Genomic DNA, 24,377 nt, shown 5'->3' on the forward strand with positions numbered 1-24,377 from the left:
GTTGCCTTAGGTGACAAAAAAAAATTGAAAGCAGTTCAATGCAGCAACCAAAAAAGTAGATTTGATGTACAAGTTGCAATGTGAAGCCTTTTTTTAAATACTGTAAATATAGGAAGCAAATTACATAGTTTTCTGCAGAAACGTTTGCAGTGCATAAAGTAGGTGAAGCGCAGCATAGACCCACCCAGCACTCTTTGTCCCAGTAATTCTGTGTCATTGCAACTTTATTGAAAAGATATTTCAAAAGCATTTACTATATAGCTCCCTTATCAGTGTCACCAGCACAACTTTAACACAACTTTATCAAAAAGAACTTTTCTAATGCAATGTTTTATTTCAGAACCAATCACAAAGGTATAGATGACAAATCCAACAGCTGCAATGTTTCTTCTACTGCAGATCTTTCAAATCTAATTGTGCAAATGCAGAATGAGGACACAACAACAATGTGGTCATTTTAATGATGTGCAAGAATTTACTTGTTTGGACACTGTCACATTTCTGGGGATGCTCTGTTTGCCATCAAATCTTTAGATCTGCTTTTATGTATCGGGAATTAATTTGATCACAACTGGTTTTCCTTCAAATAAAAAGTGTTCTTTTGTTTTAAAAAAAAGCTTCCTTTTTCAAATCCTGCAGAAATGAAACAGAATACACAGAGAATAGGAAAGAGAATAGGAGAAAAAGGTTGACAGAAGCAGCAAATAAAGGATTTACAACTCTTAAATGTAATCCTCTAACAGTAGGCAGGTCTATGAAAACTCACTTACTCTGTGGGTTGAGTAGATTTGCATAGTTTCAGCTAATGTGCGAATACTGAAAAAAAACTAGTACTGTGTTTTAATATTAAAAGCTTTCACTTATCTTTTTGAAACTTTCAGCACTTTTAGGAGGTGGGAGAATCTTGTTTTAAACAAAAAAAAGACTGGAAATTGTCCTTACAGTTTGGCATTATCTATTAAATATCAAAAACCCCTGTATTTTACAAGTTGATTATGCAGCCAATGAAAAGCTAAATGATAAAGTTTGTACGGTCACATCACAGATGTGCCGCGATTAATCAGACACTATTTTGTATTTAAATCAAGACCTAGCAGTGCCTTAACACTCAGAAGCAAAGATGTAATTTTAACATGTAGCTCAGTTGTTTGCAGTAATTGTGTTACTGTTATATTATCTCAGTGGACAATGCCTAGACCTACATGACTCAAGGAGACAGATGTGCCATCACGCTAAGGATTCTATTACCATACTGGTGTCCTTTTAGAGTCTAGAAACACATAAAAAGATCAAAACCTCTGCTAGCATTGGATCAAACCTATAGCTAAGCACTAAAACACCAGAATCCTACTATAATGAGACCCTTAAAGAAGGGTGAATTTCCATTATCAGTATGACACCCACATGGATACTTACATTGGCAAATTTACACCAGAGTTAGATGTATGCTGGAGTTTCTCCAGTAGTAGTGTTAAGGGGGAATACATGTGGATACGTTTCTTGCAACTTAAATGGAAAACAAAGTTTCTACAAGTTTCAACATGACAAACACAGTTGTAACAACATCGCAGGATGTCAACAGTGGCTTTGTATTATAAACATCAACTCACAGGATTAGGAATTGACTATTTTAGGCTATAACAACAATGATTGCAACCAGACAGAAAACTATAACAAAAACAGCAGAAAAGATGCAAAATACACAAAAAAGCAAAATATTGCTTGAATAGTGGAGTGGATTATACCTCATTTGAACCCAAGATTGTGTAACACAAAATTTAAGTATGTGAAAATGTAAATTTGAAAGCAAACTTAATTGTGAGCAATTGCCTTTATAATGTAGATGCATATAATGAAGTAAATCATATAGAAACAATGTTACATGAAGATCAATATTTGGATGAACAACACATCACACATGAACAATTCAATGAATGCACAGATTTTGGCGAGTCAGTATTAGCGGTTTATTATTTAGGAGTTTGTAGTGCTCAATTGAGCGTCCAAGAGGTTTAAGTGCTTTTGTCCCTCATGTTTAAACAGTGACTGACTTGATTCTCACCACCAGCATTTATAGTTAAGGGCCATTAAAGTCAGTTTCTATCAAAAAAATAAGCGCCAAGGTTTTTTTTGTGTTTCTTTCCCCCCAGGCTCTATTTTCTGTCCTGAGAAGGAGAAGCATATTTTAATATATCTGTATTAAGAAAGAAGTCTTGTATCGGAATGACATTTCAGATGAAAATTGGTTCTCTAGTTACACACTGCAGATTCAGTTTCATAAATTATAACAACTATACAACCAGATTTAGTAAATCAAATAAATCAGCCAAAAGTAGTTATATTGTTAACAGAAACTCTTAGTGAATTTTCATGAATGCTTGTGGCTCTGTGATTAAACTTATAACATGATTACAACATGAATTGAAATATGCTATCTATTCCATAGAAATGGACCTTCTCAATGACGAAATCTGAATTTAATTTACATAGATTTCTCTTTGTAAATACCTTAACGAAGCGACAGAGTCTAACAGCATCATCCCACTGTGAGGCACTGATATATTCATGTAAGATGGCTGGGTAGGGTGATATACTTGTATATATCAGTGAGCCATCAGCTCTTCTGATTGTCACCTGGTTTCCCACATAATTCACAATCTGTGGACTTTTACCAAATTCACTGCAAAAAATTAAACAGAGCCTCAGTATAATTGCACAAAAGGTTGGAGAAACATTTATCACAATCAAGAAACAACTTTTTATCACGTCATTTGCAAACTTCCTGTACAAAAGCAATGTAATTAAAAAATGTTGAATAATTACTTACACCTAGCATAGGATATCAGACTGTAGCAATCGCCTTTAATCAAAAAAATTTTGTCAAAATAATTTAATAAAAAATAATTGTGTAGTTTCTGTGTGTAAATATATACATTTTCACTGTGAACTGGTGATTAAGATTTTTATCAATATTTGCAAACAATGACAAAACACAAAAACATGCCTGCAGTTTATATTAAACATATGCTATGGCTGGATGTTTTATAAAAAGATAAAAAGATAATTTTATACCTTGCATCTTTTTCATAAACTGTTTTGGATAAAAGCTCCTTGTCCACATAGACTGTGTTGGGATAGTACCAAACTACGAAATGCATGTTCTGCAGTCCACACAGTACATTGATTGTATCATTCCAAGCCATTGAGTGCACCATAGTACCTGATTATTTTTTTAAAAAATCCTTCAGTTAGAGTTCAATTTCTTTATTAATTAATTCTCCCCTACATTGTAATGTGTTATAGGAAATACCGTACAATGTTAAAAAAATCTTAGTTTTAGACAAACTGATCTGTTCACACACGTTGCATTTTACTCTGCGTTGGCTCAATGTAGGATGCAATTATATTTCTTTGTTTGCTTGCAGTGTAAATGTGACATCTGTGAATTGCTCAGATTAACCAATGAGAAAATGTGTCTGTAACAATTGCTATGAAATCTTAAATTCAGAACTTACTCATTTTAATTATTCGTTGTTCCTTTCCAAATCTACGTACAGAAGAAATGTAAAGATCTCTATTTTTATCAATGATGGCAATTTTCCTTTCATTAGGTGAACCAAATTGATCCAGTGCAATCTCCATCACCTCGATCTGTAACAATCAAAGAGGTAACCAAATACTCGGTTACATTATGATTATAACCCAATATTCTGTACATTGTAATACCTGTCAGCACTCACTAGGTGCTGTCATACACCAACTATTCAATAGTTATCTTTTTTCTGAAATATCATTATTATAAAATTCCCCATTAGAAAGATTGGAGGATGGTGACCCTAATGGGGCCACACTTGGAGACCCGAATGAAGACCTTAGACCTTTATAGAAATAAAGTAGTAAAAATAAAGATACACAAAGGTACTTTTTTGACAGCAAAAATTGTGTGATTAAATCTCAAGTTGTGTTTCAAGAGAAGAGCATCAGCATTTTGTGAAGACAAATCATTAAGAAAAAGTAAAACAAAAGATTTTGTTTCAGCACAAATTCAGTTGAAACATGTGCCAACAATTTAGCTGGGGAAAATTCAAAGTTTGAACTTTTTTCCTCATGGATATTTTCTATGAAACTGGACCAGACATTCAACCCACAGAGGGAGTGATACAGTTTATGGATGTCATATCAGCTAACAGTGTATTATTATTTTCCATGAACATTTTATTTTAATTTACAAAATTGCGTGCAATCCCAGGATAATAACTGGAATTGCTAGAATAACAAAAGCTGGCTTGGGTGTTGTCTTATTCATTTCTGCTTAACCTGGAATTAAATTTCACTCACAAAATATACAGTCAATTCACTTTAGATTATATTCTTGAAGACGTGATAAAGCGCTCTATCAAATGCATTCGACTCGCAAGCAAGAGACCTGGGTTCGTTTTCTGGCAAGGCGAAACCTTGGGCAAGTTTCCTTGCTTCACACCCTGATAATAATCCCTCAAGAAAAAAAATGCGAATAAAATTGGTCACTTCAATCCGCGACTGTGTGTGGGACGGTGCTGTGCGCAATTGGCTGCCACGTTTCGCCTACAAAATGCAGTCAATTCGCTTTACAGTATATTCTGTGAAGCGCTTTGAAAACGTCTAGAATACGTGAAAAGTGCTATATCAAAAACAAGGATTATTATTATGATACAGTGGAATACCAACTTTGTTCCCATTACAAAGGACCTCCTCCCGAGATTCAAATGGATGTTTCATTGTTCCCATGTGTGTTCTGCGTACACAAACCGTGTAGAGGTTTAAAATAATAATGATGAATGTGGGATATTGAGTAGGGGCATAGTGATTTAGCACATCATTGTTTCACCTATGGGACTACGTTTGAATCCAGTTCAGATTGATGGGATGAATCCCCTTCGTTCCTCTCTGTTGATTGCAAGAGTATCAATTCAAGGATTAATTTGAACTATTTGAGATAACTCATTTTTGCATAATACTTAGCTCACTGTATCACTAACGACTTATTTCATTTGGCTTCTTTAAAGTTTATAATGTTGGCCTTGTGCAACCAAGTGCAACTTTAATGATCCTTCTGCTGAATGGCTTTTAGAACTATTATGTTAGTGAATGATTGAATATTGTTTACATGGATCCAGTAGAGGATAGCTGACCAGATAGGATTATTATTCAGAACCCAAAAGTAAAAAAAAAATTCTGAATAAAAAATAAAATAGTAAAGAAAGATAATAGGAATATAGAATAGAAAAAAAGGAAGAACAGAACATGTTTGAAATGTAATTATTCTTTGGGGCACATTACAGTCTGTACTGGATTAGGCTATCAGTTCTGCAGTTGGCTACCAGTTATTTCAACTTTTCTGACATCTGAGTTTGATGTCAGAAAAGTTTGTGAAATGTTGAGTCAATCACATCTATGACTTCAACACGTCAGTCTTCGATTTCTTGATCTTCTCCTCCGAAAACAATCATCTTTGCTGACAATTTTCAACCAATCAAAGGAAATATTTTTCCAACTGGGATTTAACTCCAAAAAGAAGATAAACAGGTGTTTAAAATAACTTCTTTTTTTGCAAAATACACAATTTTTCCATAAGGCTCTAACTTGCTGCTGCAGTATAGTTTGAAGCTTATATTCCGCTGCCAACAACTGTCACACGTCACAAATTGATTAGTAACACATACAGGAAAGGTCACTATCTTTCTACACAACTTAAATGAGGCTAAAGAAAACAGGATTTTATCATTTTAAAAAGTTCCATAGTCCTTTTTGTTAAGTCATTTTCTTGTCTTTTTTTGTCAGAACAGCCCGTCAGCTGGTTGAGGAAGCATGTCTGCAGTAATAAGTGTGGCTGTTCACTTTCATTTGTTGTTCACACACATGAAAGAATGTTACTGTTACTGTCAGAGGTTCTGATTTAATACTACTCAAGTTTAAACAGGAGGCAGATTGGAAACAGAACAGGGGTAGTGTTACAGCCTAAGGGAAAGGAGTGATGAGCTCAGGGTCTTACTGCAGTGAATTGCAACAAATTACCATACAAGATAGACAGGAGTCCACAATACTTTAAAATACTAATTACCATTTTGCACACACAAAAAATATATTTTTACTCCGAAGGAAAACCTAAATTCTGACAAAATTATGTGCAATCGTAGCAGTAAATAACATGCTCATATTTTAAGCCTGATATTTTAAGGTTGTACTCAAAAAAAATAAAAAGCAGAATTTATGATTCAATTTTAAGTTTAACATTAAAAAAGAGCTGATGAAGTACTGTTTTGTTTTGACTTTAAGCACGACATGGGCAGTTCAATGTCAATGGACTAATAGGTACGCACTGAGTTCTGCTTTTCCTCAATTCAACAGTAAGCATAATTCGATTGTCTGCTTCCACCACTCCGAAAATTGGACTAGTATGATATCAGTACCACGAGTATAATTTGCACTATTAAGTACAATCTGCTCCCTTTANTTTTGCTATAATTTGTGCGACATTTTTCTTACACATCTCATCTTGGAAGTCCTTTCCAAATTTTACAATTGGGATTTTAAAATCATCTCCTTTTACATAAAGTGATCCAAAAAAACCTTGGCTCTACAGCCATTTAAGTGGCTGTGTTAAGCCCTTTGGGGTAACGAAGTACAAACTCTGGGGGATGGTCTCAAAGATTGATCGTTGCATTTATCTGAAACATGATACATGGCTGGGGAGCATGTAGTGATTGCAACAGGACCAGTTCCAAACTGTTTCCTAAAACCTGTTTTTCTGAACCACTATGTATGATATAGTACTAAGAGTCTAATCAACCGTTACACTGCCATTTAAAAAAAAATCTGGGATGACTTGCATAATTGTACATCATTAAGTAATCATCTTACTTCAGAAGAAAAGTAATGTTTAAAGTAGGTTATGACACAGACAATTTTATTTTGCAATAGAAATGAACTATGTGTTACTCCATGATGTGTCCTGTTAAATTGTTTTAGTGCTCTTATAAAACAAAGAATTCTACTGTACATATGGATTCTCTCTACCATGCATTAACATTTGGCCAAAATGGAGCTAAGGTTTTAGTGTTTGTGTACTGAAATGTGGCTGATCCCATTCACGTCTTGTAGACATCTCAAATCGCTTTACAGATTACATTGTAAAGTGAATTGACTGTATATTTTGTGGGCAAGACACGGCAGCCAATTGCGCAGAGCAGTGGTACAGAGGTACAGAAAGAGGGAAAAGAAAGGAATCCAAGGACTCTGCATTTCTCAAGTTCTACCTTCTAGCATTGACACCAATAGAGACCAGGATAAAATATATTATAAATAATGTAATAATGGTTCTGCAAGCATCACGTAAAGCGATTTCAATATGTTCACATTTTTATTTTTCACCTCCAATGTGATGCTCCACTAGACAGCCATTTTGTCTTTGTGAACAATTGCATAATCAAGTGTCACTTACATAATCAACTTATGACACAATGGTAAAAATAATTAAAAGATGATATTTTGAACCTATGTAAAAACACAATTAAATTATTAGTTTCAATGAAAGAAATGAAATGTAATATTTGCACAATCCATTTACAATTATCCCAACACAAGTTATACTACATACCTTATGTATAAGAGGTTTTCCATCACCAAGAGATTTTCCAGACAGTGCATCAATCAGATACATCACTGCAACAAAATGTAAGATAATCAAATTGTAATGAAATCTATTAGTTACATATGTAGTCTAATGATAACAAATCATATAATAAGTAAGGATGGAATACTCATTTTATTCAACACATCAAAAGGCATCACAAAAAAATAAATCTGCTGTGCTGCTAAGGCTAAACTTACCTCAAATGACATTGTACTTAACAGATGTTATTCAACAGTTAGGGAGAAAAAAAAATAACCTTTCAAAATCGAACTTACAAGTGAAATAAGAGTTTAAATCATCCCATCAGCACAAAACACTTCCAAAATTTCTCATTTACAAATGATCATAGATAATTTTACAAATAAAGTGCAGCTTGCAATATATTCCCCTACCATTAACTGTAAATCCGATTACTGTATAGGCAAGACAGTTACAACAGGGAAAAGTGTCTAAAAATACTATATATTTTAACTGAATCATTTTAAAATTCATACTACCCAAAAATATTTCTGTACCAAATTCAGAGTTGTTCTGCCTTACCTTTATCATCAGCCTTATCTCTTATGGCAACTGTATCATTGCTGAGGGAGATGGTTTGTGAACTCAGTATATCAGTTCTCATCCCTGGAAACTTGGGAGAAGAAATCAGGCGGCCCTCATACGAATATAAATAAATCCCTGCTCCGTCAACCAGCAGAAAGTGCCTATAAAAATAAAGAAACTATACTATGTGCAGCTCTAATCTTACAAAACAACAATCATTGGAAAATCTAAAGAAAAACATTCTACGTTTCTTAACATAGTTTGAATTTGGCATGAAATATTTTGGATCATTTTTTCAGTAAACATTTTATGGTAACTATATTTTGATATGTTTTTAAGAAAATAAACAGCAAGTGTGAATAAATTCATAAAACTGGACTACAGTTTATTTTGTATATAAAAGTTCACTGTGATCCAAATTTACAAGAAATTTGGTTTTCATGCTGATTTTTATTTCAGAACAAGTCTCTATTCACATTCCCAATTTGCTTTGCATTCTTCTGTGTTCTGGTTACACTAAGCATTCAGCAATTAATACAGATTTCTCACCTTTCTGCCTGTAGAATTAAACTAACTGTACCTTCTTTAAGGTCAAATACCAATGGAGTATTCCAGTTCTTTGTACTGAAACAAAAACAGTGAATGAATAACATGTATTACATAAATGCACAGATGTGTAAAGTCACATCAAGTCCTAAAACACCTAATAGAATATTAGGTTCTTATTGGGTTTTGTTGAACGTGTTATTGCTTAAGAAAACTAAATCAAAAGTACAAAAAGTATCACTGTATATGGAGCGCTACAAAATGTATTTTAATGCACCTTTTGACTTTTCTTTTCATTGAACATGAAATTTCGATTTACTCTGAGAGGTCAGTTAAGAGACATTTGAAAACAGTTTTGCCGAAGGCTAGCACTCGTATTCTGGAGAAAATATTTTGCCAACCTGTATACGTAACACTGTAACGAGGTTACAACCACCAAATGCCCGTGAGACAGAGAGGCCTTTATCACTCGGTCACGGAATTCTAGGACATCTAACGCATCATTTAGCACATTCCGCACCTGTTATGTAAACCCAAAAAAATATATATATATATTGGGGACTTTTATCACAACCAAATAAGGAGCCATGTGAAGTGCTTCAAAATTAAGGATGATTGGGCAGTTCCAATCAGCACAGATTTCGTTCAGGCTAATTTGTTTTCCGCGAGGAACACGGGTGTTTTGTTTGGTTGCTCACTCCAAAAATTGTCGGAATTCTGGGAAAGAAGGACCTCAATATAATGACTCTTTTCAGCATAAATGTTTTGTGCTCGGTTCAAGAAGAACCAGCAGAGGTTAAGCCTTGTTACTGTAACTTTATAAACAAAGCATTTGCTTCTAAAATAATTTGAACTACCAGTAAATACTAAATAATTCATGTTAACAATCTAATTTAAATGGTCTGGAAAGAACTTCCATCCAGACCTACGGTGCCCCTTAATTTATTACATTTTCTTTCCCCATGTTTTGATTAAGTAAATCACCGTGAACTGCAGTTAGCCACAACTATAATTTCAAAGTAGCATATCAGCAATACTTGCATAAAGTGTGAAAAGTTTTCATAAAGTAGTAAAAATTTCCTTCACCATAAAAGCAACCAAATACAGCAAACACTCCAATTACTGAAGCAAATGATAAAACATTAAGTTTAACTTCATCATGAAAAGCTCAGTAATTTGATAATTAGTTCGAGCACCTTAAAAAGATGGGACACATTTCAAGAATCAAAGAATAATCGATGCCAACAACTATCCAGGAATTTATCACTTCAATCAAAGCTTCCAACAGAAGTAAATCTATACGTAGTACACCACATCAACCTGTTTAACTCTCTCACAGTTTTTTTTTCTGTGTCTACAAATACTTAGTAATCAATTAGAAATAGATTATTTTAAAGAATTCCAAATAAGCTATTCCAGATCTGTGGCTGAAAACAAACTTTTTTTCACATAATCTGTACCATAACTGATATATGAGACTACATACAAAATTTTAAAAATGCTAGGTGAGAAATTCCTCTTGCTGTTTTGATGACTTTGATGATATGACCATAGAATGGGATTTTACGCTTATAAGTGTATATATCGACCAAAGTCATTGCATTTAGTAGCAAGAAGAATTCCACCTCGCCCTGACTCCATTCTGTCCACAATTGTATTAGCAAATGTAATTGGCTTAGAATTTACTGAATATGAGTGAGTTTTTGATATCGTATATAAGCATATACTATATATTAATATGAAAGCCGGAGCATGATGTACTCTTAGGTCAAAGTTATAATTCCTTCATATTACCTTTATAATGCTTAGAATGTGCCCGATCTTTAACTTCTTTGAGGTGGACTTAAACACTTGCTCTATAGTTGAACGGCCAATGTTCTAAACTACCATTTATTTGTTGGAAATTTCTATCTAGGTTAGTCTCTTGGGGATAAATAGTCATTTATCAGAAGTCTCTGACTGCAGCACCAAAATAGACACTGTACAATTAATACACGTAATGCACATTGTGTTACAAATAAAACATAAATTACAATGATAAACAGGCTAGAAATAATAGGTATGCATCGGTAGTTTGAGATACTTAGGTGAAAAGAATTGTTTGATTATCGTATTATAAAGGTGGTGGAAGAACTCTATCTGAACTCAAGCCTTAGGGAGCTCCACAAAGTAAAATGGGCAAATGTGTTCCTGAATTACTGCTGTTCTGATGGATATACACATTTTCTATGCTGCTGGATCTGGTTTCATAAAGGATTATTAGAAACTGCTTTTAATGTGTTATTTATGAAGCTAAGGAGTAGAGATTGGTTGCTCTTACGTGTAAAAGCAGCCAGATGGATTTGGTGTCTGTGCTCTCATGGAGCCCGACCAAATTTGGTGAACATTAATCAAACAGAACTGTAATGATCTTGTTACACAATGACTCAAGCTCTCAGTTGCTGTAACATTTGAAACCTGTTAATATTGCTTTTGTTACATGCAGACAGACAATGTTGACATATTCAAACGTGGCAAAAAAGAAAATTAGAATTGTACATTTGAATAGCTGTCCTAAGACTAGGCACCACCTTTTTTTTTAGCAACAATTTGTTAGAAATGATATTTGACCCTGAATCTTGAATATAGATTCATTAAGTGACAAGGTGTCATTTGGGTATAGTGTAACATACCTGATCCATAATAAATTGCCAAAAGTTATGATGATTTTCAGAAACTGGGAGTGGTAGATTATTTCCGTGCAGCAAATTTGGTTTAGAAATTAAGCTTTACTTGATTTGTTACTAACCAGTAAGTTTTTTTTTTAAACCTGATTTTCATAAATGTGTTTACAATTTTATCTGGTAACTTATAATACGGTACCCTGGGGTGCGATTTTCTCTGAGGTGAGTGGTAGCAGATTTACTGCTCAAATTTGCACTACCATGCAAAACGCATATTTTCTTTCTGCCAGCTGTATGCATAAATTTTAAATGTTCACAGAGTAGACCATCTACACTGTGGCGATCATTCTTCTGCAGCTGGAATACTGAAGACCAGTGATTCTCATTGATGACTGTGTGGTAACTACACCTTTATTTGTGACATGCTTTCACCCACAACTCTACAATAGCTTGGCTCTTCGTGTGCATTGAATCAAAATATTACATCGATGCTTCAAAACAATCACAAAGTTACTGTACTGTGCCTCAGAACATAAATGTCTGAATGCTATCATTTTGGGGAAAAAAATCATTGTTCTTGCGCAAGGTTCTTGTGTTCTTCTCCAGAAGGCATATATATCATTCTATAATTCTCTATCCACAGATGGCAACACCAAAGGAGCAGAGCAAGTCATACAAAAAGCTGGTATTATTGGCCTGCTGGTATATTGTTGACTGGAAGCTTGCTCATTGCCAATTTGTCAGCATGATCTGCTTGAGTGCTCAAATGGCGGTTGGGGAAAAAAAGCAGAAAACTGCAAAAATGCAATTAGAAAATGATATTGTGGTTGACAGTACTAAAGCTCACCACTTGCATGGCAAAAATGCCATCCATGACAAACTTTCCACAATTGTTGATCTTATCTTTGTGAAAGATCATTCATATCAATTTCAAGTAAAGAGGAACCAAGATTGAGTATTGAGAAACATCCAAATTAAGATCTAGGTTTGAAATCTAGAATGAATAATTACTCCTCTATAAATTATTATGGGCAATGATAACATTATTATAAAGAAACGCTATAAAGACTCTTGGTTTTCCAATAAAGCCTATTATTGGAATATAGCAACTTCTACTTGTAGTATAGATGCTTGTATTCCGCACCCCCCCACACCCTTTGATAATATTCTTTTCTTTCTTTCACTTTACAATGAAAGAAAGTAAACCATGTCAGACTGTGAAAATGGGAATTACAGGCCACATGAGAAATATAGTAATATGTGCTTGAACAGACTTTATTTACACAGTGCTTAGAGGCACGTTATTGCCAGGGCATTGTCTCTTCTGTTCTATGGGAATGCCTGCCCTTCTTTGGCATCGGTTGCGAAAAATATCCTCTCGGGCTCAGCTGGCGACAACAAGAGAGAGGCACTGCTCTTGGTATTTGCAGGGAAATTACTGGAGGCATCAAAGTATCTTGTGACTAAAATGTACCATCTCGTGTAATATTTTTCTCCAAATGTCCTTGTTTATTTTTAGTGTTCTCGACAGTGCACACAGCTTCTCATACCAAAGTCGGGATCACAGCAGGGAGACAATTGTCATGGTTGTATGTATGAGAAATGAGAAACTTGTAACCTGAAGGGCATTTTAGAAAAAAAGTTTTGACTTGTGATGACATTTTATAAATGTTTCCTCAGCTGTTAAAAGTTTAGTAAACTGTAAATCTTAGTAAACTAAAATTTTAATTCTTAAGACTACATGACATATAGTTCCTTGGATTCCAAGAACAATGATGAAGTTCAGAAACTGGGAGTGGTAGATTTACATGCTGCAGATTTCATCTAAACATTACTTTTAAATAACATTTGCATTTTATATAGTGCCCTTCAAGTAGAATACATCTCGGAGAGCTTTAGTCACAGACAAATACCTTATATAGTTTGCATAAAATATAACAAAAGGCCTACTCTCGACATATTTAAACTGGAAATGTGCAAACAGAATTTTTTGACTTGAAATTCTAGCACCTGGGAAAAAACTTATACTTGGTTAAATGTTAACATGCGTCTCTTAAAAATTCTCTTCATATTCCAGTTCCATCTGGAGTAGATTTCAAAGAAAAATACCTGCATAGATCTTCTTTTAGTTAATGTGATTTCAAAGTTCTTCCATTCCCAGCGCTGCTCTACAATATGGGCAAAGATCACATGGCCATTCCCACAAGCTCCAGCTATCTGGGTGCCATCTGCAGACCAAGCAATATTGAACACACTCCCTGTGTCTGGCTTTTCAAGTGCATAGGACCACTGTAATATAAAAACGCAAAACATCCAACACATTACATTTTATTTAGAATAAGTTTGTAAAAGAGGAAAAATTAGTTAGAAAGTGTCGTTACAGATGTGGCAAATACTGCAATCTAGACTCATTCATCATGTTCTAATCTGTAGTCCAGTGCTTTCTGGTGTAAATGCAAGAGAGGAAGATTGGAGGAAAAAGGTGCTAACTTTCTGCAAAATTTTCTGCAAAACATTTGACACTATATATAAAATTACTATATTTACCTTATATTTTCAAATTTGCTTGGCTCCTTGAATTTAAGAACTCCAGTTGTGCTCAGAATTAGAATAACATTTGGGGCTCATTTAATGCTGATTGAATAAATAGTAATCTTGCATTATCAATTTCTACTGATTTGTTTAGCTATTCTTAAGCAATCAGCAAGTTTTAATTATTAATCTATAACTTAACTGACGTGAATATCAAACTCCAATTTTGTCTTTGCTAAGCATTCCTTATGGCCACTCTTCTAAATTCTACACAATGCTTCCAAAATCAATTAGAGGCTTACCAATACTAAAATGTACCATTATGCATTGTGGAAATTGGAACCATGATGGCCGTTTCCAAATCTTAGAAACACTAAATGTTGTTGAAGGAAAGGCTGTCATGACATTGTATTTTGTTAATCTGTCATCTGCTGCTGTAACATCACTCTCAACAACTTAGATCTTTACGTGGAATTAACTCAGTAACTTCACCACATAAATTATCCAATCACAATCGAAGTATTCCCTTGCACCTTCATACAAAAGAACATTGTGTTGCGCAGTGTGGCTGTGCAATCAATAGTCATCATCTTTGACCTTCTTTAATGGGCAAACTGAACATTTCTGCATCTGATGAAGGTCGGTGGACATTGAACAAATGGAGTTCCTTAAGGCCATCTTAAAAGCGGCTCTGAGAGAATGAAACAATTTTTTTCTGTAGTCTGCATTACTGTAGGCCTCCATGTGTTCTTCAAACATAGCTGACGTCCATCTGAAGATCTTTGACCAAGATAATCAGCATTTTATATATGCAGGTGGTTGGCAGCTACTGGGCTGTTTAAGAGATTAAAACTTAACTCTTTCAGTGTGTGCAACATTATTTATACAGGATCAAAACAAAATTGTTAACCAACTAAGAACTCTTATGGTTAAAGTCACTGACAATAGGTTACAATAAAATAATACATTCTTAAAGCACAAAATGATTCTTAATTCTTAACCCTCAAGAGTACTCTAAGTTTAAAATTGCAGCAAATGGCTAAAATGCAGTTTGAACATACATTTTAAACATCATTTAAATATGATATTTTATAATCATATTAAAACTTACCTGTTACTATATTATGTCAAGATTTAAACCAAACATTAACAAGCATCTAGTTTTAGCAGTGAACGGAGAAGAAAGGGAAAGAAATAATTTTGACCAGTAGTATATATTATTAGGTAAGTAAATAGGCAATCATGATAGAATTTCTAATTTATTTACATATCCTCATTCCCATATTTATTCTTATTTAATAAGAATTGATTTATAATATTAATTTAAATGTAAAACTTAGTACTAAAAAGATTAAAAACAATTATTTGGAAAGTTTAATCTGTAAATGTCTGCAACAGCTATGTTAAAAAAGCGATAATATTGAGATAAATTGTGTTCGGAAGCGATTATAAGGTAGTTATTTCATCAAGCGGCTCAGGTGATGCCATAAACTGTGAGAGCATAACCTGAGTAGTTTCTACTCATCATCTGAATCTAGAGATGAAATTACAGGCTTCAAATGAAGGGTCAAGGTTTTATTTATGATCCAGAGGAGAACTTCTGTGAAGTTCATAAATCAATGACATGACAATCAAGTCAAAGCTCAGTGCATAAAAACAAAACATAAAACACAGACCAAAACACTGAACACTGGATAGTCAGCAAAATGTTACTTTTTCATGCTGCAGGAGGCAACATGTAGATAACGTGCTCCCAGTAGTGGAAGAAGTGAAGACAGGAATATAATAGATGTGTGCGTGAGAGAGAAAGAATAAATAAGGAGAAGCTGGAGCATGGAAAATTATGTTGCTCATCCGATAATGGGCAAAATAGCATTACCAGTTTACATTTGTTATTTTAAATAGAAGAATCATTGCTTTCATCTATCTTCGGAAATTGTATTCTATCTTAATTGAACATGAGCCACTGTAAACAAAATACTTATATTTTCCTTAATTTTATTTTTAAAACACACCTCCAATAAATGCTTGCTACTATCTCAAGACAAGATGCTGACAGGAAAAAGTTGTGCCAAAACTATACACTAGATCCTATACAAGTACATTTACATGATTTCAGAGTTAGGAAAATGAACTTATTGTTGAATTAGTGCTTACCTAATGCTTTTAGTGTATTTTTTTTTACAGTAGACAGGAAATATGAAACAGCCCACTTCTTCAAACACTTGGCAGAACAGCAACAGGGATCCAAAACGTTTTAGAAGAGTTGCCATTAAGAATGTCTGACTTCAAGTCTGAAGTTCCCTTTTACACGATTAGGTGATGCTATGACAATTATATAATTATTAAATTGATACTGTTATTGCAAACAATTTTATGGGATGCCTGAAAAGAGCCCTAAATAGCTTCATCATAAAGATGCTAGGTTAGTATTTTTTGCCACAACTTTGAATTTACTTAACAATTGCATGCAATAGATCAGGTTGTTGACATGAATTTGTATCACTATGGCAACAACATAAATTGTTCATGTTCCTACTTCAAATTGTTTCATATGAAGATTGCACTTTGAAAATTTGGCATGGAGTACTTTCTTAGGTCATTCTTGGAAATGAGCAAACTGCAGCTATACAATCCAAACTTTATTTGCCACAACCACAATTTTCCAAACCTCTTAGTATTGAGTAATGTACTACTCCATTTCTAAACTATATTAAAGGATTTCGAGTTAAATTTGGTTTGAAAAGTTGTCTTTAATCATCAGAAATAATTATTTACATTTTTTTCTGATCTTGTTTAATACTAGGTGCAGACATGAAAAATTTAAAGTGTTTACATCACTTTCTATTCATTGGCAATACACAACACAATAATAAACATAATTAATACAATTTGTAAAGAAGATATAATTTGCAAGATTTACCTAATACTTAATTAAATGAATACAATAGAAATAGTTTATGAGAGATTCATACAGAGCTAGAAGGCATCATCTTTTCTTTTTTTTAAACAGAAAAATCAATCTTAATGACTTTTAGCATACCTAGTTCCAAACAGCAGCAAAATAGGTTAAACTGGCACAATGCAAAATAAAATTAGCAGCTACAGATACTTTCAGGTTTTTTTATATCATGGTTGTCATTGACATTTTTATTTGAAGGAAAATTAATGACCTTGGAAGAAATCCCAAAACATTATGCACAAAGGTATTCTCAGCCATAAGATATGGGAAATTTAATCAAATCCACAAGGGCCATTAGGAGCACATATGCTATTTTAAAATAAGTTGGATCAAGTACTATGTGCTCTTCCTCTTAGTTACAAATTAATAAGAATAACATGTGGGAAGTTCATATTATGTATGAATATATAATAAATATATTTACACACACGCAGTCACTACCCTTTTACAGTAAATTCTCTGAAGCACTTTGAGACATGTATACAGTATTTAGAGTATTGATTGTGGTTTCCTCTTGAACATTTCCTAGCTATATGGCAAACAAAGAATTAAGTATGATGTTATGAAATCCATGAAGATTGACAATGTTTAATATATATTTTTAAAAAGTCAAAAAACACTACAAGCCTGGATCTGAATTGAAGGGCACCAAAACAAACACATCATGTGTACAGAAATATAAAAATGATATTGCTAAAAGAAACATTAAGGTACAAAACAGATCAAACAAAAAGTGCATCATTTTCTTCAATCCAATCAATACCCAGCATAGATTTCAAATCTTCACATGGAACAAAAATGGATCAAAAAGCAGAAGCTCTGCAGATTAATGTCTATATCTAAATGTTTTAAGTTGTGGAAGGGTTAACAATGGATCAACTCATGGCTTCTGGAGGAATAAACTGCTGATTCAGCCCCTACTACCTCAGATGTATTTGAATAAAGGAAAAACACACGGACCACATTGCACAGCAAGTCAAATCTGGAACGCTTCAAGCACTGATCGCACAAGTGGCATGTGACTTTCTCTCACTTAGTACAAACCCATCCCCCAGTTCTCTGTGTGCCCATTTCTCCAGTCACTGTTTACATACTGTGTCAGAGGGAGGGTTGCAGAATGAAGTGATGCTTTTGGATGGTAATGTTATAAATCAGCGCTTCAGGCAGTTACACAGTGGACTCCAGCTGGCTCTAGTTAGCTCCTTATAGTTGACTGAACTACTTTGGCAGCTTGAAAACCAGGTTCCGTGTAAATCCTTAGCAACATAAGACTGAATGTGTAGAGTGCTCCCACAGACTCCAGCATTTCGAGCACTTCGCTGCCAAAGTTTCTGATATCAACTGCCAGATTTTCACCAATCAGAACGATGAGTACAGTCCTTGCTTACTTTTGGAGGGTTATAATGACAAACAATGAAAATATTCCAAAAATCATATCATGCATATCCTCGATCTCAGATTTAATGAAATGATACCATTATATGAAATTATAAATGTGATTTGTTTGAGAAATTATCTAGTTATTAAAGAATGAAAAGTGAGCAACAAAGGCAATACACAATATTGATTTAATGAAATATGAATATTTTTATCTACAAAACCATGTTAAAAAAATAAAAAGTCACAACAGGATGAAGATTATGCCTACATATTTGCAGAAAAAACTAAACACACCACTCATCAGAATGGTACCGTTCATTTCAATCAGTTACTTGATTTGTTTTCAAATCATGCTCATCAATATGAGAAATGTTAATCCTGGGAAAAAGATTCCAATTTCAAGTGTTCATACCCATATCCCTTGACACTGCCTCAACAATGTGCATTTGCGCTAACCTCACAATAGCATCTTTCCTGCACAAATGTAACATTTTCCATTTCATGACCTGTGACTGTGGTCTGAGTGAGATTGACAATTTCACACTATGAGGGTTGAGGTTGTTCAAACTACGGTAAAACTCACATAAGTCGCATCGTAACATTTAATATGACTTATGCGAAGTCTAAGTTGCAGGCAAACTTGCATTATTCGTATAAAATACGATTTAATCAATAATCTGCACTGCACGTATGTAATTCAATGTAGCTGGTAAGCGCGCATGCAGTGATGGGTCAAGACTACATTTCTCGCGATTCAATGTATCTTGACCCGACGCCGCATGAGCCTTTACCTGTAATACAGCTGGTAAGTGGGAGTTATGGAGGATAGGGGGTCTGTGTTACGAGTTAGGAAATGATTAATACAACTAGCACAAAGAAATCTAAGTAGTTTTGATAGGAAACTGAATGGGACTTGGGTGCATGTACGACTTAGGCGATTATAAGATTTATAAAGATATAAGATTTGTGCAAGTTTTACTTTCATATTGTATTCCTATAGCACCAATTTCATGCCATCATGTGGGCTGCATTTGAATGAAAGTCTGACAGACAAAAGTTGAGCGCATACTACATTAAGATTCAAAATCTAAAAACTTCTTTCTATTATTTTTGAAGAAATGTATTTTTGTATTAATCATTTGATTTTCAAATTAATTTGATCTCTATATCCGAGCTATCACGATGAAGCAGAAGTCCACTGTGGTTCTGAAAACTTTTTAGTTTTATTGTTGTGACAAAGACTTCATAGTGCAACAAAAACAATCTGTCTGGACCTTCTCCATGACACTGATACCATGGTTTCAAATAAAACACCACATACAGAGAAATGGAAACTTCTGACCTATGAACCAAGGCTACACTGAAGGAAACGTTCTTCACACTTCCAACCTCCCTCCTGGCCTCTCCCAGGTTTTCCTGTAAAATCCCTCCTTTGTATTAGAAAGAGTGAATAAGCTGAAACTGATGTATCTGTATATACAGCAGACAAATATCCTTACATTCTACATCTGAGAGGATGTAATACAGCAAAAAAAACTATTATATTCCACAAAATATTAGGAACATAGGAAAGCCATTCAGTCTATTGGGCCAGTTTAGTTTGTTAGATTATGGCAGAACCTTAATGTAATTTTCTTTTCTTCGTGCCATTTCAGAATCTTACTTCCCACAATATTACACCTTTAGGATTTGCTTTTATAGGAATATCTTCACCACAAACAAAAATAAATCGTTTCAGATAACATTTTAATAACTGCTGTACATTATGGATTTTTGTTATGGATTATAATAAAACTAACCTCCTAATCTGACAATACTAAACACAGAATATGTTCTGAGTACAAACATGGTTTTGGAGGAGATAAATATATTGAGAGTAACTATGGACAGTTAAGCACCTTTTTTTTATGCCCATGAGCGTGTGCACTTCTGTGTGTGTGCTTCAGCGCCTTGGGACGTCCTCCCGACGTGAAAGACGCTATACAAATGTAATCTTGTTGTTGTTGATACATTTGACTTTCATTTTCTAACTTGGTGAATAACTACAGTAAAAGTAAATAAGTACAATAAATGTGAATAAGTACAATAAAACTAGATTTCATGATGAATCCCAAAGATCTTATTTTTTTTACACTGTCAAAGGATATCAATCTACCCGGTAAATTAAGTCTAGCTGTAAACGTCAGAATGCAATGACCCAAACTACATGGTTGGAATCAGATCAGTGAAGTAAAGATTTCAGTACAACGAATAACAACAGCAGGTTAATTGCTGCAGCCATACTTGGCAGGTTATACAGTTAGAGTATACCATCTGTGAATCTTAAAATTGGAGTTGTGCTAAGATCAATATTAATTGCACTGTTGAGCCATTTCTGAAGCTATCCATAAAGGAAGTATGGCAGGTTTAGGTGGAACTATTTTACTTTTGTTATTTATGAAGAAACGTAAGATTTAAAGGTTGTGTAATATTAGTTTCTGTGTCATTATACAAATCCAAGAAGAGGTGGCATGTGCTAATAAACTCTATATGCAGAGGCCGTTTTTCCTTGAATGTTAAGGCAGGGAAACCGATCATTCAGCCCAATGTGTCTCCGAGGGATCCTGTCGAGATCACGTTGAATGGCAAATTTAGCATCAAGAACTTAAAAAAGTTAAACTTAAAAGCTTATATTATTTTTGCTTACTTATATAGCGCCTTTTAAGTGGCATGAATTTCTCAAGTACTTAAATATAATAGGGAGCACCAAGTAGGAAGAATAAAGAATATGCACTCCCCGACCTCCTCTCCTCAGCACAGTACCCGTTGCCTACGTACCTCCGGGTCTGGCCTCCTCCTCGTCCCCCGAGTCCTCTGCTCCACCCTCGGCGGCTGTGCCTTCAGCCACTGTGCCCCGAGGCTCTGGAACTGCCTTCCTCACTCCCTTTGCCTCGCTCCCTCCCTTCCCATTTTCAGGTCTCTGCTGAAGACCTTTTTTTTCGACCGCACCTTTGGTCACCTTCCCCCCTTCCCCCCCGGCTCAGCCCCGGGATCCTAAACTGTAAAGCGCTCTGAGATGCCATCTGGCGTGGAGGGTGCTATATAAATCCAAGTTGTTGTTGTTGTTATTAATCTGATCAAAGACTCTTAGTTTATGCTTCTTTATCGGGCTATATTAAAGGATACTGTTGAGGCTATGATGAAGCTGTGACGAGGCACTGAGGATTCAGCCAGGCAAGAACAAGCTAATGAACAAGACTGCTGAAGCCTTAGTCTTGTTCATTAGCTCACGTAAGAGTGCTGGAAGCAGCTCCAGCTGCCTCATAGCTCTTTGATCAGGAAGTTATAAATATCCAACAAAAAACTTCAGTTATATTCTACTGAATTCCTATATAATGTGTAATTCCGATAAAAGAAAGCATCACCCATTGATGTATGAGTGAAGTTCGATATAAAATGTCTAATATGTTCAAAAACATAGTAAAAAGCTATTACTAATTTTCCTTTTATGAATAACAGCGACGACAACTCGCATTTATATAACGCCCTGCACACAGAGTAGCGTCTTAAAATTACCAGCAATTTAGTACAACTTATTTCTCTTTCAATGATTAGTAAAAAAAAATACTTCTGGTTCAAGTGTACATTATTTCAAGTCACTTTCTGTATTTAATCTGTTCACGAGAATAGCCATGTGTTTGTGCCACATGCCAATATATAATTAAAAATATCCATGGTTTGGTATTTTACTTTTCAAAATCTTTATAGCAAAACAAATGACATCGCTGCTGATGGGACAGTTCAGCTCATTATCTGACTTCAGGAACATTTAGGATTTAGGCTGACTCTGAAAGTAGATCGTGGTAATTGCCACTGAGGCAGCAGGAGAGTTAGGGAATATGTGGAAACAGGCCAAAATGGCTGATATCAAATATCAAATTACTAAAATAAAACTATATCCCTGAGCATATACTGTAGCCAAAAATGGGTTGTACACATTGGAATATATAGTCCACAGATTTCGGTTTTAAAACATTTTCAAATAATTGAAAAAGACTTCTGGAAAATCAGCATAAATGCATGAACTATAGGATTTGATTGAATGCCTGTTTTCATATACTTCCACAACCTGTCATTTGCCTTGCGTTTTCCAGGCTTGATCTATCTGGAATTCTGTTTGGTTTAACTCAAGAGATTTTCTATTCCAGATTGTTTATAATAAATCTAAATACGAACTTTGATTAAATGTTAAATCCAGTGGCGTTTAATTAATTAATGTTAGTTTACAACAAGCATAATAAAGAACAAGCAAACCCTAGTGTTCCAAATCTGGACTATTATAGATTCTACCCATTTAACAACCTGGAGAAAAGTTCTATAAAGCTTTTCCCTGCCTCTCCCCAAATATAAAGCAGACAAAATGCCAGAAGATTTATCTATTCATGCACATTTTGACTAAATGCCCTAGTTGACATGTCATTTCTATAGTGATAGCAACTCTGAAACCATTATGTTGCACACAGCATTTGATCATCCCTTATCTGTATTTATCCTTGTAATCTTAAATCTTGTCACTATCCAGATATTTACCCAAATGTTTGATAAAGGCATTAAGCAGCATGCTGTAGTTACAAGTTGATTCCACATATCTACAGCTCTGGCAAGGGAGGAATCCCAACCTCAATTCTTGCTTGAGGCTTGTTAACATAATATTCACCGCCCAATGCTATGATCTTGCTTGGATCTATATCATCCAAGTTCTCCCAACATTTTAAGATTTGGATTATGCCTACTCTCAAATTGGGTCCAGTGGAAACATCACTTCTGTGAGTATTCTTTCATAACCTAATTATTGAAGAGAGTTCAATGGACAGCAATAATAATCACTCCAGTACTAGGAGCTCTTTCCCTTTTACACAGATCCTTATTTGGTTAACTACAGAGCAATCCTGCTGGAACTTACCACTGTTGAGTGCGGGTTCACTTAGAGTTAGAACTACTCTGGACCTGCACTATACTGCTTAACTGATACAAGCTTTATGCAGAAAATGTTACCAATGATACCTTCTGGAGACTGCAAATGCAGCTATTTGCGGGGAGTGACATGAACATCACTTCTCAAATAAAGTAAGGTCAGCAGGTATCCTTGCACATTGTAATGCAAAGATTTTTATTATTATTGTGTACACACGTAGCACTAAGGAAGTGACCTCAGCGACCACTCTACTACCTGGAAATATATATACAGGTATATGCATAAGATTGAAACATGACATGATTTTTCTGAATCTGTGTGCCTTACTTGCAGAAAATTCTGAAGGCACGTGAGCTAGATTTATACATGTAAAATGCATCTATCATTACCCCTGGCTCTTATAAAGATTTCAAATTTGAAATCCATGTCAATTGAATAAGCCTTGCATCTTGCGTTTGAGGGGCTAGAGACAAACAAATTGATTTTAATGCAATGCATTAAATGTTGGCAATTTTGTTTTAATGTTTCCGTCGGGTCCCAAAATGCCCTATAGTACCTTGTCAAAGTGTGCTTCATCTTTGAACTTAGAATGCTGGCATATGATTTGACATTGGGTAATATTAAAGGGAATCCCATCTGTCCTCAGCATTCTCTAGCTGGTGATAACTCTATAGTAATCAGAAGTGGAGTCGGACTAATTTTTCCCTGCCCTGGCTAAGGGACACCGAGACAGTGTAGGGTCCTCCCACTGTTGCCCCAACTGAAATCTTCCAATTTTAGCACAAAACAGATATTAACCCTGAACCTTCCTGATCAGTAAATTTAACATTAGAGATTAAATAGATATTTAATCTATGCAGTGGGTTTATTCACTAAGCCTCTCGTAAAAATTCCAGAGTGGAGTATCTTCAATGTGAAATACTTATCCACAGCCTGTTAGGAGTCACCATTTTGGATCTCCCATCTGCAAGAGATATGCTCCATTTGTTTTTTTTACTACCGGGGTATGGTTCCAGCTGCTTCCGTTATCTCGCTAAAATGCCTACTTATTCATATGAGTGTCAGCAAGTTATTTGCCCAAAGGAGGCATCAACTACCCTGCCCAAACAGTCTCCACATTCTCAC

At 34.8% G+C, this 24,377-nt stretch overlaps 1 protein-coding gene across 4 annotated transcripts in view; it reads right to left on the reverse strand.

The window, feature by feature from the left end:
- ift80 (intraflagellar transport 80 homolog (Chlamydomonas)) overlaps positions 1-24,377 on the reverse strand; it is a 51,589-nt gene that overhangs the window by 5,609 nt on the left and 21,603 nt on the right. For all 4 annotated transcript variants that reach the window (XM_042338991.1, XM_042338990.1, XM_007888527.2 and 1 more), the window contains 8 exons: positions 13,534-13,713; positions 9,163-9,281; positions 8,765-8,839; positions 8,213-8,376; positions 7,637-7,701; positions 3,516-3,651; positions 3,073-3,220; positions 2,509-2,680 (listed from right to left, as the gene is read on the reverse strand). In XM_042338991.1, the coding sequence (XP_042194925.1) occupies positions 2,509-2,680; positions 3,073-3,220; positions 3,516-3,651; positions 7,637-7,701; positions 8,213-8,376; positions 8,765-8,839; positions 9,163-9,281; positions 13,534-13,713 (1,059 nt within the window). The remainder of the gene's footprint in view (positions 1-2,508; positions 2,681-3,072; positions 3,221-3,515; positions 3,652-7,636; positions 7,702-8,212; positions 8,377-8,764; positions 8,840-9,162; positions 9,282-13,533; positions 13,714-24,377) is intronic.

This window comes from Callorhinchus milii, unplaced genomic scaffold (assembly GCF_018977255.1).
Source record: "Callorhinchus milii isolate IMCB2004 unplaced genomic scaffold, IMCB_Cmil_1.0 Scaffold11, whole genome shotgun sequence".
Taxonomy (NCBI): Eukaryota; Metazoa; Chordata; class Chondrichthyes; order Chimaeriformes; family Callorhinchidae; genus Callorhinchus; species Callorhinchus milii.